Source organism: Elephantulus edwardii, unplaced genomic scaffold (assembly GCF_000299155.1).
Source record: "Elephantulus edwardii isolate Elephantulus edwardi_28Jun2011 unplaced genomic scaffold, EleEdw1.0 scaffold00029, whole genome shotgun sequence".
In the NCBI taxonomy this organism is placed as follows: Eukaryota; Metazoa; Chordata; class Mammalia; order Macroscelidea; family Macroscelididae; genus Elephantulus; species Elephantulus edwardii.
The window spans coordinates 13,926,073-13,947,128 of record NW_006399779.1 but is presented as its reverse complement, the minus strand read 5'-3'; the positions used below and the strand labels follow the sequence as shown (position 1 = coordinate 13,947,128).

The 21,056-nt window shown below is 41.8% G+C and overlaps 1 protein-coding gene across 1 annotated transcript in view; it reads left to right on the top strand.

The window, feature by feature from the left end:
* Nucleotides 1–21,056, top strand: part of SLC1A2 (solute carrier family 1 (glial high affinity glutamate transporter), member 2) — a 199,300-nt gene that overhangs the window by 162,389 nt on the left and 15,855 nt on the right. The window contains exons 8-9 of the mRNA XM_006883756.1: nt 70–264; nt 9,957–10,091. Of these exons, the coding sequence (XP_006883818.1) occupies nt 70–264; nt 9,957–10,091 (330 nt within the window). The remainder of the gene's footprint in view (nt 1–69; nt 265–9,956; nt 10,092–21,056) is intronic.

Below are 21,056 nucleotides of genomic sequence, written 5' to 3'. Positions count from 1 at the left end.
TGTTCTCTGTCCTGCTTTTCTAAAATGGACATAACCTTTGTTTCTCTCTTGCTCTCTCTTGTCTCTTAGTGCTGGAACTTTGCCAGTCACCTTCCGTTGCCTGGAAGAAAATTTGGGCATTGATAAGCGTGTGACCAGATTTGTCCTCCCTGTGGGAGCAACCATTAACATGGATGGGACAGCCCTTTATGAAGCAGTAGCTGCCATCTTTATAGCCCAAATGAACGGTGTTGTCCTGGACGGAGGGCAGATTGTGACTGTGAGGTAAGTAGTAAAGTGGTTGGGGTTAAACACTAAAGCAACATCCCGTCCTATCCCTCCTCCACTCTAACTTCATTTGCCTACTTGGATTTCAGTTCTGCGGTTGGAGGAACAATAATGGAAATAGCAGAAGAATTATTGGCAGTCTCCAAAGGAAAGACTGTGACACAGAAGAGGCAGACTAATACGAATGCCTCCTGTTTTTACTGCAGATGTGAAATTGCTTTGGAATTTTGAGATTTGTGCTTTAACAATCCTATTGTGTAGGGAAGGAGGGCTGACAGTGTAGGGCATAATGTATCAGGCTGCTGGCCAAAGGTCAGTGCTTTGAATCCACCAGCTGCTTCATGGGAGAAAGGGGAGAAGTCTCTTCTTGTAACGATTAAAAACCTTGGAAACCAGGTGGAGAGTCACTTGGATCGACTTAATGGCAGTGCATTGATTTGAGGTTTTGGTATTATGTCAGTTCATTTTTACTTAAGTAGACAGGGTCATTATTTCCAACTCATATATAACAGATGAAGAAACTCAGGTTCCAAAAAACACAGCCATTTTTTTAATTTTTTTTATTATTTTTGTGTGAGTGTACCGTCAAATCAGATCTGACTGGTACAGGAGGAGATTGTCCCTCCTTCCCCAACAGAGCATTTGGTGGATTCGAACCGTGCGCCTCTGGGATTGTAGTTGCAGCTCCTTGCCACTAGGCCACCAGAACACAGCCATTTATTTATCCACTACTAGCTGCTCTAGTGGAGACAGATGGATTATCTCTTCCCACATGATTTACTGCCTCTGAAAACCCACTGGAGTGTCAGCTATGGATCAGTTTTGACTTGACGATTCATAACAATAACAGTAATGATTAAGGCAGTTCTGATGGTCTAGTAGGTCAGGAGTTGTGTTGTCAACCCAAAGGCATGCAGTTCTAACCCACCAGCTGCTTCATGGAAGACAGATGGGCAGTCTCCTCCAGCGCAGTTTATAACATCTGAAAACCCACTAGAGGGTCAGATAGGTTCTGAAGCAACAGCACATAACAGTAATGATCTGACAGGGTTTTACCTGGGACTCACATTAGCCGATTCTGGGTCCAGTCTTTCTTTCATTATAATATGCTCCCATCAGGATTCAAGGAGGTGATAGCAGAAATGATGAAATACTGCATGGGAGATGTTCCTACACAGAACATAGAACATTTTGTTATAAGTAAATAGCACATAATTTTTGTTTTCACTTAAACTGGTTTAACCACACGTATTTGTCACTTAAAAAAATCAGAAAGAATAGTTTCCTAAGAAAGTATTTAAAGACATCACTTCCACATAAATTTAAAGCACTCACCTATTGGTCTGTCTAGCTCTTCAACTTCTTGTTTATATGTAGGGTCATTGAAGCCATCCATTTTTATAACATTCAAGGTTGTCCTGACATTATAACTTAGAATAAAGTACTTTGTCATCATCATTTTAATGCTGCCACCCTCATTCTAAGTGGATGCTTCAATTAAGCCAGAATATCTGCCTTTAATTAAGGGAAGAGGCAATGAGCCTGATAGCAATAAGATTTTATTCATGTCCTGTAACTATACTCTGTGTCTCAAGTTCCTTATCAGAAAAAGAGGAAGGTAGGTTAAGAGTCAGGCACTATACATTGGCTGTTCATGAGTTCATGGTCTGACTTCAACACAGTCTTGTTGTTGGACCAGCTAGTGTGTACTCTCTCGCTATCTCTCTCATTTATCTATATCTATACACACATATATATATACACATACGTGTTGTTGTTGTTGTTGTTGTTGTTGTCGTTAAGTGTTACCGAGTTGAGTGCGACTTATAGTGACCCTGTGAACAAAAGACCTGAACCCTGTTCTATAAATATCGTTGTTTCTCTACATTCATAGAGTTTCCAGAGGCATGTTGTTTAAGAAGTGGATGCCACTCCTGCTCCCAAGTCTATCTCAATCTGGGAGTTACACCAAACACAGTCCACAGTGGGTAACCATTATGGCATTTGACACACTACTGGCACAGAGTTCAGGATCACAGCAAAGTCAAGTTACTTAAGTACAGTAAATTGACAGACAAGGGCTATACCACTAAGAAGAATGTTCATCCCAAACACAATTAACACCAGACCCAAGGCTGTAGGCCAGAAGGTCCAACTGACTTTTAAATACAAGGCCTACCCAACAGGTCCTGGTTGACTCTAAACAAGAGGCTTCCAGCCTACAGCTCATTGCCAGCTAAATGTGGCAAATCTAATTAGCTTACACCTGACAGTGAACAGAAAAAAAACAACAACCAAGTTCCACACCTGGCCCTCACCAAAACAAGAGCACTCACCTTCCAGAATCCAACTGTTTCACACATATATATATAAAAGTATATTTGGATATACATATGTATACATATACATGCACACACATGCAAAAGCTCTGGTGGCCTAGTGGTAGGAAATTGTGCTGCCAACCCAAAGGAAGGTGATTCGAATCCACCAGCTACTCTATGAAGATAGATGGACATTCTCTTCTGTACAATTTACAGCATCTGAAAACCCTCTGGAGAGTCAGCTGTGATACCGTGTGTGTGTGTGTGTGTGTGTGTGTATGTGTAGTTCTTCATTGCTGCAGAATCAGAACTGACCCATAACTCACCTCTCAGCAGGTTTTTTTTAAGGCTGTAAATGGCATGGGAAGAGGTACTCATCTTTCTCCTATGAAGCAATTAGAGGATTCTAATCACCAGAGAGATTTGGGTTAGCAATACTGCTCCCTATAAATGACACCAGATGACACTACTACATAGATTATATATGCTGTTGATATCAAGTCAAAACTGAGTTATAGCTGACCTTCCAGTGAGTTTTCAGAGGCAGTAAATCACATAGAAGGAGGTTTCCTATCTTCTTCTGTGGAGAAACTGGTAGATTTAAGCCATGTGCCTTTGGGTTAGAAACACAGCTCCTTTCCACTGAGCATTTTATAGACACATGCTCTCTAGTTCCACAGTCCCCACTGATCCATATTATACCTGACTTGCTGGACCTCCACCACCTTTTAGCCCTTTACTATCTCAATTTGTGAACTGTATAGACTCTAATTTGTACTGCTTAGATCCTATGAAAGCACTAAATAAAGGGGCCAGGTGGATCACATTCTGCATAATGAATGCACTTGAAGTAGAAAGAATTCCAAACAATTGAAAGGTCAATGTCCAAGTGACTCATTTTGGGAATCCTAAAATGCACAGTCAGGCTCTAAAATGATAGGGACTCTTTGAGGAACTCTGAAGTTGCAGGCTCTTTACCTACATTGCCTGTAACATATCCAACAATTCTGTAGAGAAGAGATTGCCATAATCTCCATTGTACTGAGGGGTAAAGTGAGGCTTAGAGCAGCTAATGGACAAATCTGGTGTCTCATAGTTATTGATGTCCAAATCAGGAGTCAAATTGTATCGATAACCAGCTTCTTTCAACTACCCCACATCAACTCTGCTTTCTGACTGTGGCCCAAAGGAAGATACTAGAATAGTGGTTTTATTATCCTTCCCCTTTAGTGTTAAAGAAAGTCAAGTGTCCTTCAGGTTCTGATTCTGATTCACGGCAACCCCATGCGTGTCAGAGTGGAACTGTGCCCCACAAAATTTTCAGTGGGTGGGGTTTTTTTGTTTTTTTCAAAAGTAGATCACAAGGATTTCCACCCACCCCCACCCCCCGTGGAGACAGAAGAATTTCATGAAACAACATATAAGCAAGAGCCTGTAGTGATGAAAGAGGAAGTTCAAGCTGCTCTGAAAGAATTGGCAAAAAAAAAGGCGCCAGGAATTGATGGCATACCAGTTGGCATATTTCAACAAATAGATGCTGCCTTGGATGTGCTCACAAAATTGTGCCAAGAAATCTGGAAGACAATCACCTGGCCTATTGACTGGAAGCGATATGTATTTGTTCCCATTCCAAAGAAAGGTGATCTGACAGAGTGTGGAAATTATCAAATAATATCATTGATATCACATGCAAGCAAGATTCTGCTGAAGATTATCCAAAAATGACTGACAGAGAACTGCCTGACATGCAGGCTGGATTTAGAAGAGGCTATGGTACTAGGAATATTATAGCTACTATTAGATGGATCTTGGCTGAAAGCAGAGAGTACTAGAGGAATGTCGATCTGCGTTTCATTGACTATGCAAAGGCATTTGACTCTGTGGATCACAACAAACTGTGGCTGACTCTGAGAAGAATAAGAATCCCAGAACACTTTATTGTGCTTATGCAAAGCTTATATTGTGCTAGGAGGCAGTTGTCAGAACAGAGCAAGGAAACACTGCATGGTTCAAAATTGGGAAGAGTGTGCATCAAGGATGTGTCCTATCTCCATATCTTTTCAATCTATATGCAGAACAGATTATCCGGGAGGCTGGGCTCTATGAGGAGAAGTGTGGCATCGGGATTGGAGGTAGACTCATCAACAATCTGCATGATGCAGGAGACACAACTCTGCTTGCCGAAATGGAGGAAGACCTGAAGTGCTTGCTGCAGAGGGTCAAGGACTACAGCTTTCAATATGAATTGAAGTTCAATATCAAGAAAACAAAGAGTCTCTCCCCACTGGGCCAATTGGCAGCATCATGATAGATGGTGAAGAGAATTGAGATTGTTGACAGATTCAGTTTGGTTGGCTCTACAATATCAGGGAATTAAAAGACGAATTGCATTAAAATGTATGCTGTTAGAGACCTCTCCGAGGTACCTAGGAACAACGATGTCCATCTGGAAACTAAGGTGCACCCGATACAGGCCATGGTCTTTGCAATTACTTGCTATGCATCAGTGACTAGGGAGGGTAGAAAGAGAGTTGATGCCTTTGAGCTTTGGTGCTGGAGAAGAGTGTTGAATATACCATGGGCTGCTAGAAGAACAAAGTTCATCCTGGAGAGGGTGAAGCCAGCATGCTCCTTGAAGGCAACGATTCTGAAGCTTCATCTGACATACTTTAGACATGTTGTAAGGCAGTATCAGTCCTTGGAGAGGGATGTCATGCTTGGGAGTGTCGAAGGACAGCACAGGAGAAGAAGACCCTTGATGAGATGAATTGATTCCATCACTGGCGTAGTGGGGATCGGCGTGTCAGAGACAATAAGATTGGCACAGGATAGAGCAGGGTTTAGGGCTGTTTTACATAGGGTCACTCGGTGGCACATAAACAACAACAACATGCTTCTAGGACTTGACTTTCTGTTCTTTTGGTTATCAGCTGAGCCTATTCCACTCAATAACTCCTAAATCCATGTGGACAAGGTTTATTTTAACTGATAGTACTACTGTGAGTTTTCACTGCAAACAGATATATACCTTGAAATTTCTGGTCTCTGGACAAGTTCAGCCAGATACTCCTTAATTGCAGACACTATAATGGCTGCTTTTGGGTGACGGTGAACAACATGGAATGTACTTAGTTCAATACCATCCAATTTGGCAGGTGAAAAGAAGCCAAGTTCAACTTCACTCCTGCGTTTCTAAGTAACTTCCTCATCACCTTAGTTCTGTGCATGAAAAACAGGAATCAAAAGTTGTGGGCATATTCATCAATTCATTCCATCTTAAAGGTGGGAAGGAGTCAAGAAGACACTGTAATCAGGAAGACAAGGATACCGTGTCCCACAGACTGTGTCCAAGCTGTGTGACCCTAAGTTTCTGTGCTGCTCTAAGCTATGGGTACAGTGGAAGATATGATGTGTATTTTGCAGGGTTGCTTTTAGGTTTTACTTAAAACGTGCACAACTCCTAGGAACTAACCCTAAAGGAGTAAGGGGAAGAATCAAGTAGAAGGATAGGAAGAGCCGAAAATTGTTAGGATTAGAGATGAAATCATTGCACAAGGAGCAATGGTGGCTTTAGAATTCTTCAAATGATTACTTCGCCTATATGAGGGTGAGATTTTTGAGTGGAATGGAGAAACAAGAGAATAACTCCTAACCTATAAACTTTATAGGATTTCTTTTCTCACAAAACCAAAAAGTAGCCAAATAACATGGCCAAATAGCAGTAGGACATCTAAGAGGGACTCATAACATAACAGAAGCATCTGATATTGTAAATCCAGCAGCAGCTAAAGTTGGGATCATGGGAACTTGGGAAATTCCCCTTCCCTGGTTGCCCTATCCCTTTCAAGGAAATGCCTTAGAATTTCCACCTTCTGTTTGATGGGACCTTGGGGGAGATTTTTATTACAAAGCAGCCTCACCCTAACTAGATTTCCAGAGAATATAAACAATTGAGTTGTATTGGACTGGGCCTCTTCTAAGTACTTTTTTGTTTCCAACCATCTAATGTATTAGACAACATTATTATCTCCTTCAAACAGTTGAGAAAATTGAGGTACCCAGTGAGAGATTACGTTGCCCAGAGTCACATGGTTAATAAGTGGCAAAATTGGGACTTGAGCCCAGGCTGTTCAACTCTAGAACCTACACTGGTGACTGGTGACTGCTACCTTTTGTGCCTCAGATTTTTGGTGTTGCTAGATCCCATTGAGTTGACTATGACTCATAGTGACACATATCAAAACTATGCCCTCTTCTGTGCTATTCTCACAGTCTCTGCAAGTCTCAAGTCCGTTGTTCAAGTCCCTGATTCAATCCATCTCACTGAACAATCATCTTTTTTTCCCCCACTTATCCTCTACTTTTCCAAGCATGACATCTCTTTCCAAATACCTTCTTTTCCTGACAACATGCCCAAAGCATATGATATGAAGTTTTATCTTTATCGCTAAGAAGCACCCAGGTAGCACTTTCTCCAAGACAGATTTGTTTGTTCTTTTGGGAATCCATGGTATATTCAGTACTTTTAGCCAACATCACAATTCATATGCATCAATATATTAATTGTCCAACTTTCAGGTGCATATGAAGCAACTAACTGGAAATACCACAACTTGTGCCCCAGATGAGTCCAAGGAGAACTTAGATATATAAACCTTTCTTCCAGCTTCACATTGATGAGGTGAAAGAAATTACAGATAGGTTGTCTGTACCAACACCTAGGGGAAGTGTCTATGTAGCAGGCCTAAATCTTAGAAAGATGTTATTACGGAAAAACATCACTCCATTCACACTTACCAACAACTTTTATTATATAATTTTTTTAAATTCACTGTTGCACATTTTCTCCACTCACCACAACTCCCCCATGGCACCCTGCAGTGCACCCCTTGTTCCAAATTGTTGTCATACATATAATGTCTAATCATACATTCCTTTCGGACAGTTCTTCCCAGTACCAAAGTCAGGCAAAAACAACACCAAAATAGAAAACTAGAGGCCAATATCTCTCATGAATATAGATGAAAAAAATTCTCAATAAGATCCTGACCAATAGAATTCAACAATGCATCAAAAAGTAATTCATCATGATCAAGTGGGATTCTTAACAGGTATGCAAGCATGGTGCAACATAAGAAAAATAATTAGTGTAATTCATTACATTAATAAAGCAAAGAACAAGAACCACATAATCCTATCAGTTGATGCAGGAAAAAGCCTTTGACAAAATCCATCTGCCTTCCCTCATTAAAACATTCAACAAAACAGGAATAGAGGAGGACTTCCTCAACATAGTAAAAACTGTATATGCAAAACCAAGAGCCAGCGTTGTTCTCTATGAGAGATTAAAGGCATTCCCCCTGAGATCAGGAACTAAGCAAGGATGCCCACTGTCACCTCTCCTATTCAATATTGTATTGGAATATTGCTGTTGTTGTCGTGTGCCATAGAGTCAGAACCAATCCATAGCTGCCCCTCCGGTGGGTTTTCAGGGGCAGTTAATCGCATGGGAGGAGATTGCCCATCTTTTTCCATGGAGCAGCTAGTGGTCTTGAACCTTGTGCTTTCTGGATTGCAGTGCAGCTTCCTGCCACAAGGCCATAATGCAAGACAAGGAAATAAGAGGTATACAAATTGGCAAAGAGGAGGTAAAATATCTCTATATGCAGATGATATGTTATTATATTTAGAAAACCCAAAAGATACAGCGAGAAAACTATTGGACATAGCCAACCAATTCAGCAAATTAGCAGGATAAAAGATCAAAAAACAAAAATCAACTGGATTTGTCTACACTGACAAAGAGCATATAGAAATGAAACTAAGAAAAATAATACCAATTATAATAGTTAATCAAAAGATTAAATACTTGGGAATAAATCTAACTAGAGATACAAAAGACCTATACAAAGAAAATTACAAAACATTACTACAAGAAACAAAAAGAGACCTGGAGAAATGGAATGCTATACCAGACTCATGGATAGGAAGACTCAATATTGTGAAAGTTAGAATTCTACCAAAGGCAGTCTATAATCTCAATACAGATGAAAATTCTAGTCTTCAAAGAGATGGGAAAGGCAATAGCCAACAACTTTTAAAGTGGCACAGACACATCATAAAAGCGTGCAAGGCCTGTTTGTTCATATGTAAAGTAAGATATATGATTAGTTAAATCTAAGTCCCTTTCATCCCTTAATGGGTTTTAGCTGCCATTGAATTGGCCCCTCACTCATGGTGATCCCATGCACAGCAGAAGGCAGCACGGCTTGGTCCTGAACCATCCCCATGGTCATTGTAGATTTGACCATTGTCTTCTGTAGAGGGATTTTTGGCTAATTTTATGAAGATTCCGCTTTTGGAAAGACATAGACCCAGAATTCTATTTGATAAAAACAATGGACAAAGAACTTGTTAAATCAGTTTGAGGAACTGACTTTCAGTTTGGAGCTTAAATACCTACTGTAACTCTAGAATTTTACAATCATGGAAAAGACAGCTCCCTTTTCTTTTCAGCATCCACGTAATGAAAGTCAATATTTTTGGATGCATCATTCCATTTGTAAGTGACTTCTTTTATAGCTGACATCTGGAAAAGAAGAAAAGTCACTGCCCTTGTCTGGAGCATAGCGACCCCTTAGTTATCTACATGGGACACTTAAACTTTGAGTTTCCCTTCTCCCAAATAAGAACTTCAAAATGGTATTAATTGTACCCTTGACATGTTGGGAACTAAGAATTTCAGATGTTTCATCAGGAAAGACTCTTTTTATTACCATTTCTTGGCACCCTCTCCCCAAATTATGTCTTTTCCAGCTCACATTGAAGCTTTTAGGCATCTGAAGTTTAAGTTGTTTGGATTCTGTTTATGTCTTCCCTCAGTGTCCGCTTAATGCAGTCTGGGCATTTGCTGAGTTCTCATGTTAACATTGGCAGTTAACATTTCTTCCTCAGGCTCTTGCCACTCTTCCAGGTGTCTCTGGTGCTCACGAGAATTGAAAGGTATAAGCAGAAATTAACATAATTGTGCTCTTGTGGAGAGATTAAAAGTTATTTGTTTTTCTCTTTTTAAAATTGCCTTGCCTGTTATTAGAACCACACTTACCTGATTTGAGTCCTGTAACGACATTATATTAATTGGATACCATGATGGAGTGAGACTTTGATTTATTAATGCATCAACTTCTATTGCAGAAGCTCCATCAATTCTTGACCTGAATTCTTGAGTCTTAGAACTCTAGATTTTTCTGTTCTCAAGGCTAAAATGTACTTTCTGACTGCCTGAAAAGTTAGAATTTTAAATTGTTGAAGATGGTTTTCCAAGGCCTCATTTCTCTGACCATGCCCTGGCCTTCTCTGTCCCTACAGCCTCACAGCCACCCTGGCGAGTGTCGGTGCTGCCAGCATCCCCAGTGCTGGGCTGGTCACCATGCTCCTCATCCTGACTGCTGTGGGCCTGCCGACAGAGGACATCAGCCTGCTGGTAGCTGTGGATTGGCTACTGTGAGTGCTGGAGCATGGGGTTCTGCTAAGGAGTGAGCACTATATCCCATGGGGGCAGGATGCAAGTTACAGCCAAGATCTTAGTCAATCCCCATGGCAACTTGCTCCTTCTTCCCTCCGTCTCTCCATTAGTGATTCCTAGTCTGGTGGGGAAATCTGATCTAATACAAAATTAAAAGCATTGTGACAGAAGAGAACTACTGATGATATACAACAAATTGGAAAACATTGTGTGGAATGAATGATGCCAATTGTAAAAGAGTATCTACTACATTATTTCTTTTATAGGAGAGACTGAGATTGGCACAAGGTAGGACAAGATTTAGGGCTGTTGTACATAGGGTCACTATGAGTCGCAGGTGACTTGATGCACATAAAAACAAGAAAGACAATATAATCTGTATCAATAAGGATATCAGTGATTACTTGGGGCTCAGTGCAGAGGCATAGGAAGATTGAAGATAAGAAAGGAAGATAAAATTGATGGTGACAGAATCTTTCATATACAATATCATACATAGGATATACAATATCATACATACTTTTCAAACCACACGCTGAAATTTGGCTTATTTTATTGTATGTTATTTACATTCACATGAAGTTGATTAAAACAGAAATTCAGTGAGAGTGGGTTCCACTGTAGGATGGAAGGGCAGAGTGGACACTGTCAGAAACAATGAAAAAAGACTAATGAATTTTAACTACTTGCTGGATACCATCTCCAGTACCAAGTGATTTATATTATCTTCTTACAACAACCTTGAAATGTTGATATTCTTGATCCATATTATAGATGAGGAAATTGAATTTCGAGAGGTCAAGGGAGTTGGGAATGGTCATCGTCAAGTTCAGGTTGCCCTGACTCTGGAGTTCATCACATTCTTACTCTCTGTGTTAGGCCAGTGTCCAAGAGCAGTGACAGCTGAGCTGAATCACAATGGTTAGGGGGAAGTCACTCAGGGATGTGGTGGTGCGGAGGGGTAGACAGGAGATTCCAGTCAGGATGGTCAGCTGCACGGAAGCACTGAGGCTGTCAAGAGCATGGAGACCTGTGAGCTGTTTAGTGTTGTTGGAGCACAAAGTGCAAGGCCGGAAGTAGTGAAAGGTAAGGCAGGGTGGACAGCCTTGAAGGGGCACACTGAGACACTTGAACTTAACCTTTTATGTGTAGCTCGGTTTCTATTTTGGACATTCACTCCCCATTTTCCTAGGCAGGCATGTCTAACCAGATGGCCCCAAGGAAGAGACTGGAACCAGTTCTCTCTTATAGCCCATTCGGGTCTGATGTCGGTGGCATGTGCACAGATGTCTCCTGCACTGTTTGAGGTCTAAATGCCAAGCTATGGGAGGAGGCTGTTGGCTCCAACCTCAGAGGTTCATGGCGGCAAGTACTTGCAGCACCTGTGTCCCAAGGCCAAACTGCACACACTTGTTTTCAAATTGCCTCATATGCCAGTGACAAATTGTCTGGCATTTATTGACATAGATTTTGAAATGTCAGAAGCCGCAATTTATAGTCTTCCATTTCTGTGGTGCTGAAAACAACTGTTTTTCCCTTCCACACCCCTTCTTTCCAATGAGAGACGAAAGAGGCTGAAAGGAAGAAGGGAATAGGGATGGGCTAGAAGGACAAATAGTGTCTCCATGAAAGCTGCCTCTTGTTGGTACATGAAGTAAGATTTGCTGTTGTTGTTAGGAACCCTCAAGTTGACTTTGACCCATAGTAACCCTCTATACCTCAGATAGAATCCTTGCCTTATCCTGCGTCATCCTGACCATCTCTGCCAAGCCCAAGTCCACTGTTGAATTTACTAGGTTGATGCATCTTCTTAAGGGTCTTCCCTTTCTTTCCCTTCTCTTTTGTTGACCCTCTACTTTTCCCAGCATGACGTCTTCTTCCAAGGACTGATAACATGCTCACAATAATTGAGATGACATTTTGCCATGCTGAAATGCAAATAAGCAGTGGGTGCTTGGACATAATCTGTTCAATTTGATAGGATATGGGAAACCACGGCTCTTCCTGGGCTCTTCCTTCATCAACAGAGAAATTCTCTTGGAAATGCCTTTTGAATGATAAAGAGCAAACTAAACAACCTTGCTGGGGTCTAGCTCTGCTTTTTTTTTTTTTCACATGGTGGTGGGGACAGCCTTCCAGGCTGCCTTTGTTGATTTCTGTGCCCTATGCTGGCTTCAAAAGACAGCCTTTATCAGGAAGTCTGTTTAGACAAAACCTGCCCAAGCAAAGCCGAGATTGGATGGTGGTCTTATGGTGGAGAAAGATTTGGAGAGGATAAAATGAAGGAGGATAACCTTGGGAAGAACAAAGACAAATGAAGACCTTGAAAGTGGTTTGAGGGCAGAGCACATAGTAGGTCAATATTTGTGAGCTAAACTTGACCATACAGATGCAGTGTATGCACTTCTCTTCCACTCAGTAAGACAGAGGAATTACTTAAATTCCATTTTGCTCCCATGTGACTTGTTCCTCTTCCCTTCTCTCTGTCTCTCACTTTCATCTTTTCTGTTTCTTGCTTTGAAATCATCACCATGATTTCCCCCCAAAATTTTCATTATCTCAAACAGAAACTCTGTTTCTGCTAAGCAATAACTCTCCATCCTTCCTCCCCACAACCTCTTGTAGTGACTAATAAATTTCTGTCTCTATGCATTTGCCTACTTTATCTCTTTCTTATAAGTTGTTGTTATGTGGCATCAAGTCAACTACAACTCAGAGGGATCCTGTGAACAGTGGCACTGAATCTTGCCCTGTCTTAAGTCAACCTCTCCATCTCCAAACCATCTAACCTTAACCCCATTGCCACAGTCACGGTGTCCACCCGTACCATTTGGAGTCTTCTTCTCTTATGTAGGCCCTTCTACTCTTCCAAGTATAATATCCTTTACCAAGGACTGAACCTTCCTGACAATATGCCCAAAGTATGTGAAACAGGGTTTCAAAATCCTTGATTCCAAGAAGCAACCTGGTTTTACTCTCTCCAGAAAAAAACCTGTTGGTTCTCTTGGCAGTCCATGGTTCAGCACTCTTGTCCAACACCACAGCTCAAAGTCATTGATTCTTCTTCTGTCATCCTTATTCATTGTTATGAATAAGCTCTTAGATGCATAGCAAGTGATTGGAAAGACCTTGACTTGAATAGGGTGTACCTTAGTCTTCAGATATACATAGTTGTTATTTAGCCCTCTGGAGAAGTCCTTGATGGCAGATTTTCCCAATGCAACTTGTCTTTTTATTTCCTGACTAGTGGTTATGGATCCAAGCAAAGTAAAAGCATTAAACAGCTTAAATCATTTCTCCCTCCTGATGCTGTCCATTAGCCTAGTGGTGAAGATTTTTGTTTTCTTGATGTTAACATGCAGCCCATATTGAAAGCTGGAGCAAGTGCTCTTTGATCTTCTGCAGTAGGTGCTTCAAGTCCTCCTCACTTTTGGCAAGCAAGGTAGTGTCAACTATACAAGGCAAATTGTTGAAGAGTCTTCATCTAATCCTGATGCCACATTCTTCTTCATAAAGTCCAGCTTCTCAAATGACATGTTCAAAATATAGATTGATAAGATATGGAGAAAGTATACATCCCTGATGCACTCCTTTCTTGATTTAGAACCATACAGTATTATTCTGTTCAGATATGAGCTTCTTGGTCTATGTAAAGATTTTTGCATGAGTACAATCAAGTGTTCCAAGATTCCCATTCTTCTCAATATTAGCCATATTCTGTTATGATCCACACAGAAAAATGACTTTGAATAGTTGATAAAACACAACTAGATGTCCTTCTGGTACTATTCACTTTCAGCCATGATCAATGTGACACCAGCAATGACATCCCTAGTGCTACAGTCACTTGTGTCAAGAACTTCATCTTGTTTGTATCCACAATTAAAATCCTTGGTACCAGCAATCAGGATATAAGGAGAGGTATTACACTAGGAAAGTCTGCATTTAGGGACCTCTCTAAATTATTGAGGAGTAATGAGGTTAGTTAAGGACTAAGGTGCATCTGATTCAGACCATGATCTTTCCACTCATTTGCTATACATCTGAGAGCTGGACAATGAGTAGAGATGGCAGAAGAACTGATGCCTTTGAGCTATGGTGTTGGAAAAGAGCACAGAACAGCCTATGAACTGCCTAAAGAACAAACAAAAATATCTTGGAGAGCATGAAGCCAGAGTGCTTTTCGGAGTCAAGGATGATGAGGCTTCTCCTCACATACTTTGGTCATGTTGCATAGGAGGGGCTATTCCTTGGAGAGTGTCATGATACTAGAAAAGGTGGAGAGTCAATGGAGGAGAGCAAGACCTTTGACCAGGAGGATCGACACAGCAGCTGCTGCAAGGGACTCTCATGTGTCAGGAAGTGTGAAGACGGCACAGGTTAGGAGAGAGTTCAGATCTCTTGTCCATAGGGTTGCTGTGAGTCATCGAACACAACTCAGTGGCACCTAATAACAACACAATTTCTTCTAAACCAAGCTTATATTTCTTGCAGTTCTATGCCAATATACTGTTCTAATAATCTCAGGATAATCTTAAGCAAGAGTTTCCTTCTTGTTGTAGTTGTTATGTGCCATCGAGTCACCTGTGACTCATAGCAACCCAGTGTACATTACCTCTGAAACCTGCCCTATCCTGAGCCAATCTCATGTCTTCAGCAGACCTAATCCCATTTCTCCAGACATTGAGTCAGTCCATCTCATCCTGGGTTTTCCTCAGGAACTTTCCCTCTTCTCCAAAGACTGGGCCCTCCTGGCCAAGTGCCCAGAGTATGTGAGATAGAGCCTCAAAATCCTTGCTTCCAGGGAGCAGCCTGGTTTCACCCTCTCCAGAACAGACCTGTTTGTTCTTCTGGCAGTCCTCTGTATGTTCACCACTCGTCTTCAGCACTACAACTCAAAAACATTAATCCTTCTATATGTGATATTAATGACATTATTCAATAATTTCCATATTCTGTTGGATTACCTTTTGTGAGAATGGAAATAAGTAGCTATCACTTCCAGTCAGTTGACCAAGTAGCTGTCCTCCAGATTTCTTGGCACCATCTGGTGAGCATGTCTAGGGTTGCATGTGTTTGTTAAAATGTGTCAGTTGGTATTCCATCAATTCCTAGGGCCTTATTTTCAGCCAATACCTATACTTTGGAAGTACTTCCTAAATAACATGCCTCTGGAAACTGTGAACTTTGATAAATGTTGATAGTTGTAGAGGGGCTTCAAGCCTTTTGTTCATAGGGTCACTGTGAGTCATACTCGACTTTAAGACAATCAACAACAACCACATATACGTAATCCTTATGAGTAAGATCATGCCATAAATATCTTTTCTATCTGGCTTCTTTCACTTAACATAATGTTTGGAAGGTTCATCCATGTGGGAGCACGTATGAGAAGTTGATTTTTCTTTGTTTAAGTAATACTCTATTGTATGTGTGTATGTATATACACATACATGCTTTGGTATTGTAGTCCATAGTGGGGGTTGCGCTGCTAATCCACCAACAGGTCCTAGGGAGAAAGATGGGCAGTCTCCTCCCTTGGTTGATACCCTTCAAAAATTTGCTGGCAGGTCAGCTATGTGTCAGTTCCTACTTGACAGTCATGCACATTTGGAGACACATACACTCACTCTCACCACACGTCACTTGGTCATCTGTTGACAGACATTTGAGTGGTTGCCACCTTTTTTGTATCCTTGTTTCTTGAGCTTCCTCTACTAGTGGTGTCATTGAAGGTTCCTGGTCTTCTGCATCTGCACTGGGCTCTTTTGAGAGGCTTGAAATCTGTCCCTAGAGATCCATCTCTTTTTAAATATTCATTACTATTGTGGACAGTTTTTTTCACTATATTGCAAATGCATTTTTTTCTGTAGGGAGAAATACAGAATATTGGCTGAATAAGGAAAATTAGCTGATATTTGGTAGGTACTGCAGTGGCTTTTTGGGGTGCTCTAGATGCTTAGTGGAACTCTAAGGGTCTAGAGGTGAGAAACTGCACTGCAATCCCAAAGACACGTGGTTCAAACCCACCAGCCACTCTGTGGGAAAAGGATGGACAATCTCCTCTCATGAGATTTACTGTCTTTGAAAACCCACTGATTTGACATAACTCAACAACAACAGTGGCTTAGTGGATAGGGAGTTGTGTTGTAAACCCAACGATGTCAAGTTTTAACCCACCAGCTGCTCCAAGGTAGAAAGATGGACAATCTCCTCCCAGGCAATTTACTGCTTCTGAAAATATAATGAAAGATCAGCTACGAATCGAGTTCAACTTGATGGCAATGAGTCAGAGCAGTATTTTTTTTTAGAGCAGTATTTTTTATATGTATTTTCATTCTATCATTAAGGCAGCCCTGTCGTATACTTTGTAGTTACTTGCTGCACAGTTGACCCTAGATTATGATATTCCTGTGTACAACATTACCTCGTCCTGTGTCATGCCCGTGATTGGTTAAGGATTGGATCATTGTAATCCAGTGGGTTTTCATTGGCTAACTTTTCGAAGTAGATTGCCTGATCTTTCTTCCTAGTCTGTCTTAGTCTGAGAGCTATTCCGCATCAAAGCAGACTTCCATGAACAGATGCATTATGCCTGTGGATGAGATTCACAGGCCTGATTTTAACGCAGTTTTCTTGCATGGAAGTTAAGAATTCTGCCACAGGTTCAGCAGTGCTCCCATACTATCTATGGCAGATTCAGGTAGACCAAGTGCCTTGTCTGAAGGCACAGTAGAGCTTGTGTGATCAGCAACTTGGGGCCCTTCTCCCCAGCCCAAGAGATCTTCCGTTTAGTAATAAGCAGTTTTAACAGGGAGGTGAGAGACTGAAGTGATTGAGTAAGACAGGTTGGAGAGGACAGCCTATTTGGGTCATCCCTTGTTCTACATACTAAGCAGACAGTTTTTTGCTTGGCATGCTAGTTTCCCCTCCCAGGATTAAAACAAACAAAACAAAAAGCTAAAATGGGGACAAATGAACTATTATTAAGATCTCAACCAATGTTAAAATTCAAGTCTTCCAGCCCCAGTAGGTCTGCTGTTATGGACCTAGGTCTTCTTATCCTTCATTTCTTTCCAAGCCTTAGAGAGGAGAGACACTTCATGAAACATTCAAGACCCTATCTCCTTCTGACCCCAATGTTAGGGCGTGGAACAGGAGGACAGAGGCTTCCCTAGGCACCCCACATAGGAACTCACATGCTCATACTCGCCCAGAAAATAAGACAAACAAACTGGAGAGTTGAGACAAGCCAGCAGAGGGGAGTTGGCAAAAATAGGATGATCCATTTGGATTAAGTATTAAGTATATTGATGAAATAATAGATGAGAAAACTCTGGCTGGCTAGATCTAGATGGGAAGGTGAGAATGAAAAGCTCTTCTCTAGCTCTGGGACTCTGATCTTGGATGGGAGGAGGCTGTGTGATTTCAGGGAAGAAACATGAGGAGGCAGGAGCCCTTGACTCGAACTCTGCACTTCCTGTCTGTTGAGAAAGTATTTCCTCTAGTAAACCTTTACGTATAAAGTAAAACTTTATGTATAAAGTGGAAGAGTGACCTATTGCAAGGAGTCTAGACCGATGTCCTTGGATGCCTTTCTAGTTTGGAAACCTGGAGTTGGGTTTTGCTGGGGGTGAATGTTTGTATACAAGATGCACAAATGTCCCTTTTAAGAAGAAAAGCCAAAGAGAGAGAGGATCCTGGGAAAATGAGTGTAGGGGTCTGTAGCTAGGTCAAGTCTGCTTGGAATTAGTTAGGACACCACATTCTTTCTCATCAGCAAGGGTAGGCCTGGGAACAGACTCCTGGTCATGAGCTCGTGTTGGATGTTCATTAGTGTGTGTTTGAGGGTAGAAATGAGGAGACATGAGGTAAAGTCCAAGGGGATGCTGGTGGTTCCCCAGAAAAGTAATCTGTGGAGGAAAAGTAAAGAAAAATAAAAGAGGAGATTCTTTTCTCCTCTTTAGGCAAGGTTTATAAATGTTCCTAATGCTAGCAAGTTTTCCATTTAAATCCAAACAAAGCCTGTAGTGACATTTAATGTGCCTCGGTATTTGCCAACTGCTGGAGGCCAGCCATGCTCATTACTGCCCACTAAGCCCTGGATGCCTTTCAGCAGGCAGGCTTAGCTCCTCCGTAAATGTCTTGGTGAAAACCCAGATTCTGAAGCTCTCAAAGGGACTCGCGTCCTGGAACACCGGATGGGCAGGGCCAGTGAGACCAGAGCCCTCCTGAGTCCAAGGAACTGTCTGTGTCAGGAATCCCTCACAGATGTTTACGAGTTCTCACGGACACCGCTGGTGTTAGGTGCCATCGAGTTGACACTAAGTACAGCAGATCGGAACCTTGCCCTATCCTGCTCTATCCTATCTCTACCGTGCACAAGCCCACTGTTGTAGTCACGCTGTCAATCCATCCTGTTGAGGTTCTTCTTTTTCTCTGACCCTTTATGTTCACAAGCATGGTGTCTTTTTTCCCCTCCTGACAACATGCCCAAATTATGTGAGACAGAGTTTTACTAACCTTACTTCTAAGGAGCAACTTGGTTGCCCTACCTCCAAGACAGATTGTTCTTTTGTTCTATCTTTAGTATAATCCATGCTGTTGTTGTTTTGTGCCGGCAAGTCAACCACAACTCATAGCAACCCCATGTACAATAGCTCTAAACCCTGCCCTATCCTGAGCCCGTTTCAGTGTCTCTGACACATCCACCTCAATTACCACGTCAGTGCATATCATCATCGGAATCTTGCTCTCTCACACTGTCCCTCCACCCTTCCAAACATCATGTCCTTCTCCAAAGACTGGTCCCTCCTACCAACATGCCCAAAGTATGTGAAACAGAGCCTCAAAACTAGCTTGCAAGGAGCAATTGTTTTCACCCTCTCCAGGACAGGCTTGTTAGTTTTCTTGGCAGTCCATGGTGTGTTCAGTATTCTTCTCCAGCACCACAATTCAAAGGTATTGGTTCTTCTTCTATCGTTTTTTAGTCTTTGTTCAGCTTTCTGATGCATAGAAAAAAATTGTGAAGACCATGGCCTAGTTAAGGAACATGTTAGTCTTCAGACTGACATCTTTTCCCTTTATCACTCTGGAGGGGTCCCTGACAGCAGATTTTCCTAATGTGATTTGCCTTTTGTATCCTGACGGCTAGTGTCAAGAGTAATTGTGGAACTGAGCAAGTTGAAATCGTTAACAATCTCAGTCTCTTCTCCATCTGTCCTGTATAATTCATACTCTCATCAACATCACAATTCAAAGACATCAGTTCTTCTTTGGTCTTCCTTAATCATTATACAACTTTCAGATACATATGAATTAATTGGAAATACAGTGGTTTGGATTAGGTGCACCTTAGTCTTAAAAGTGACATCCTTGCTCTTTAACACTTCACAGAGCTCTTTTACAATTGATGTGCTCAATGCATCAATCACATATTTTCATTTCTTTACTGCTGCTTCCATGTGTTTAGTGTGTGCATCCAAGTAAAGTGAAACCATGGATAAATTCAACATTTTCTCCATAATGTTGCATATAAAGAGAAATAATAAATACTTAGATCTGGCTGTGGTGGGAAAAATAAAGCCCAAATACAGTGAAACCTAGGTGGGTCCATGGTCTACTTATTACATAAAACCCTCCTGGTGACGGAGTGTCTAAGGTCATATTTGCCAATTAGAGGATTTAGTGGAGCTGGTGCTTAGGAAAGAAAGTCCCTGTGGTGTAGGGTGTTACATGTCAGGCTGCTAACGGAAGTCAGCAGCTCAGATCCACAGTTATTCCTTGTGCAAAGATGGGCAGTTTCCGCTTACAAAGGTTTACAGCCTTGGAAACCGAACAGTGGGTCCTGTCAGTAAGAATCAATAGTGGATGTTGGTGAGCTGGTGCTTTGGAAGAAGATACACGTAGGATTGGTGGCAAACCAGCCCCTGCGTCTAGAGTCCATTTCACATGTGTGCTGTGCATGTGCTATACTTGGCAAGTATCTCTCAGCTATGAGACGTTGTTCTGAATACTTGACATAGGTTTGTTTAATGCTCTGTTGTTGTTAGGTGCTGTTGAGTCATTGTGTTCATAATAACTCAGGTGACAGAGTAGAACTGCCCTGCAAGATTTTCTGGGCTTTAATCTTTACAGGGACAGACCAGGAGATCTTTCTTCAGAGCTGCTGGATGTGTTTTGTTGCTGTTGTTGTGTACCATTGAGTCAGAAATCAACCCAGTTGACCGTCTAGTGGGTTTTCAGAGGCAGTTAATAACATGGGAGGAGATTGTTCATCCTTCTCCCCTGGAGTGGATTCGAACTGCTTGCCTTCAGGATTGCTGTGCAGATCCTTATCACCAGGCCACCAGAAGTCCCTGGATGAATATGAGCCTTTCAGATAGCAGTCAAGCACTCTAGCGGGTCTCCTTTCTGGACAGTATCTTAGGGGTCCATTTAAAGAGCCACACCTCACTGGAATGCCCTCCAGAAAGTGGATTGACATAGTGTCTGTGACAATTGACTGAAGCATGTCAGAGGTTGTGAGGATGGCAGAGGGTCAGGAAAGGTTCAGATCTGTCATTCACAGGGTCCCTATGAGTCATCGACTCAGTGGCACCTAATAACAACTATAACAACCACCACCACACTGGACAGGCAGCTTCTTTTCCTCTCTGGAAGGAGCAGTGTGGGTGTATCCAAATCTAGAAAACTTGTTAAAACCCAGATTACCGGACCCTGCCCTTAAGAGTTTCTGATTTAGGAGCACTTGTTGAGAGTTTGTGCACTCATCAGCAACACACATTGTACTAGTAAATACACTAAGTGCTGCCATGTATTTATCAGGGAGCTCTTGTGGCTCAATGGTAAGGAATTGGCTGCTGATGCAGAGGTATGTGATTCCAGTCTGCCAGCTGCTCCACAGGGGAAGAATGGGCAGTCCTCTCCCCTGCCCGCTGGAC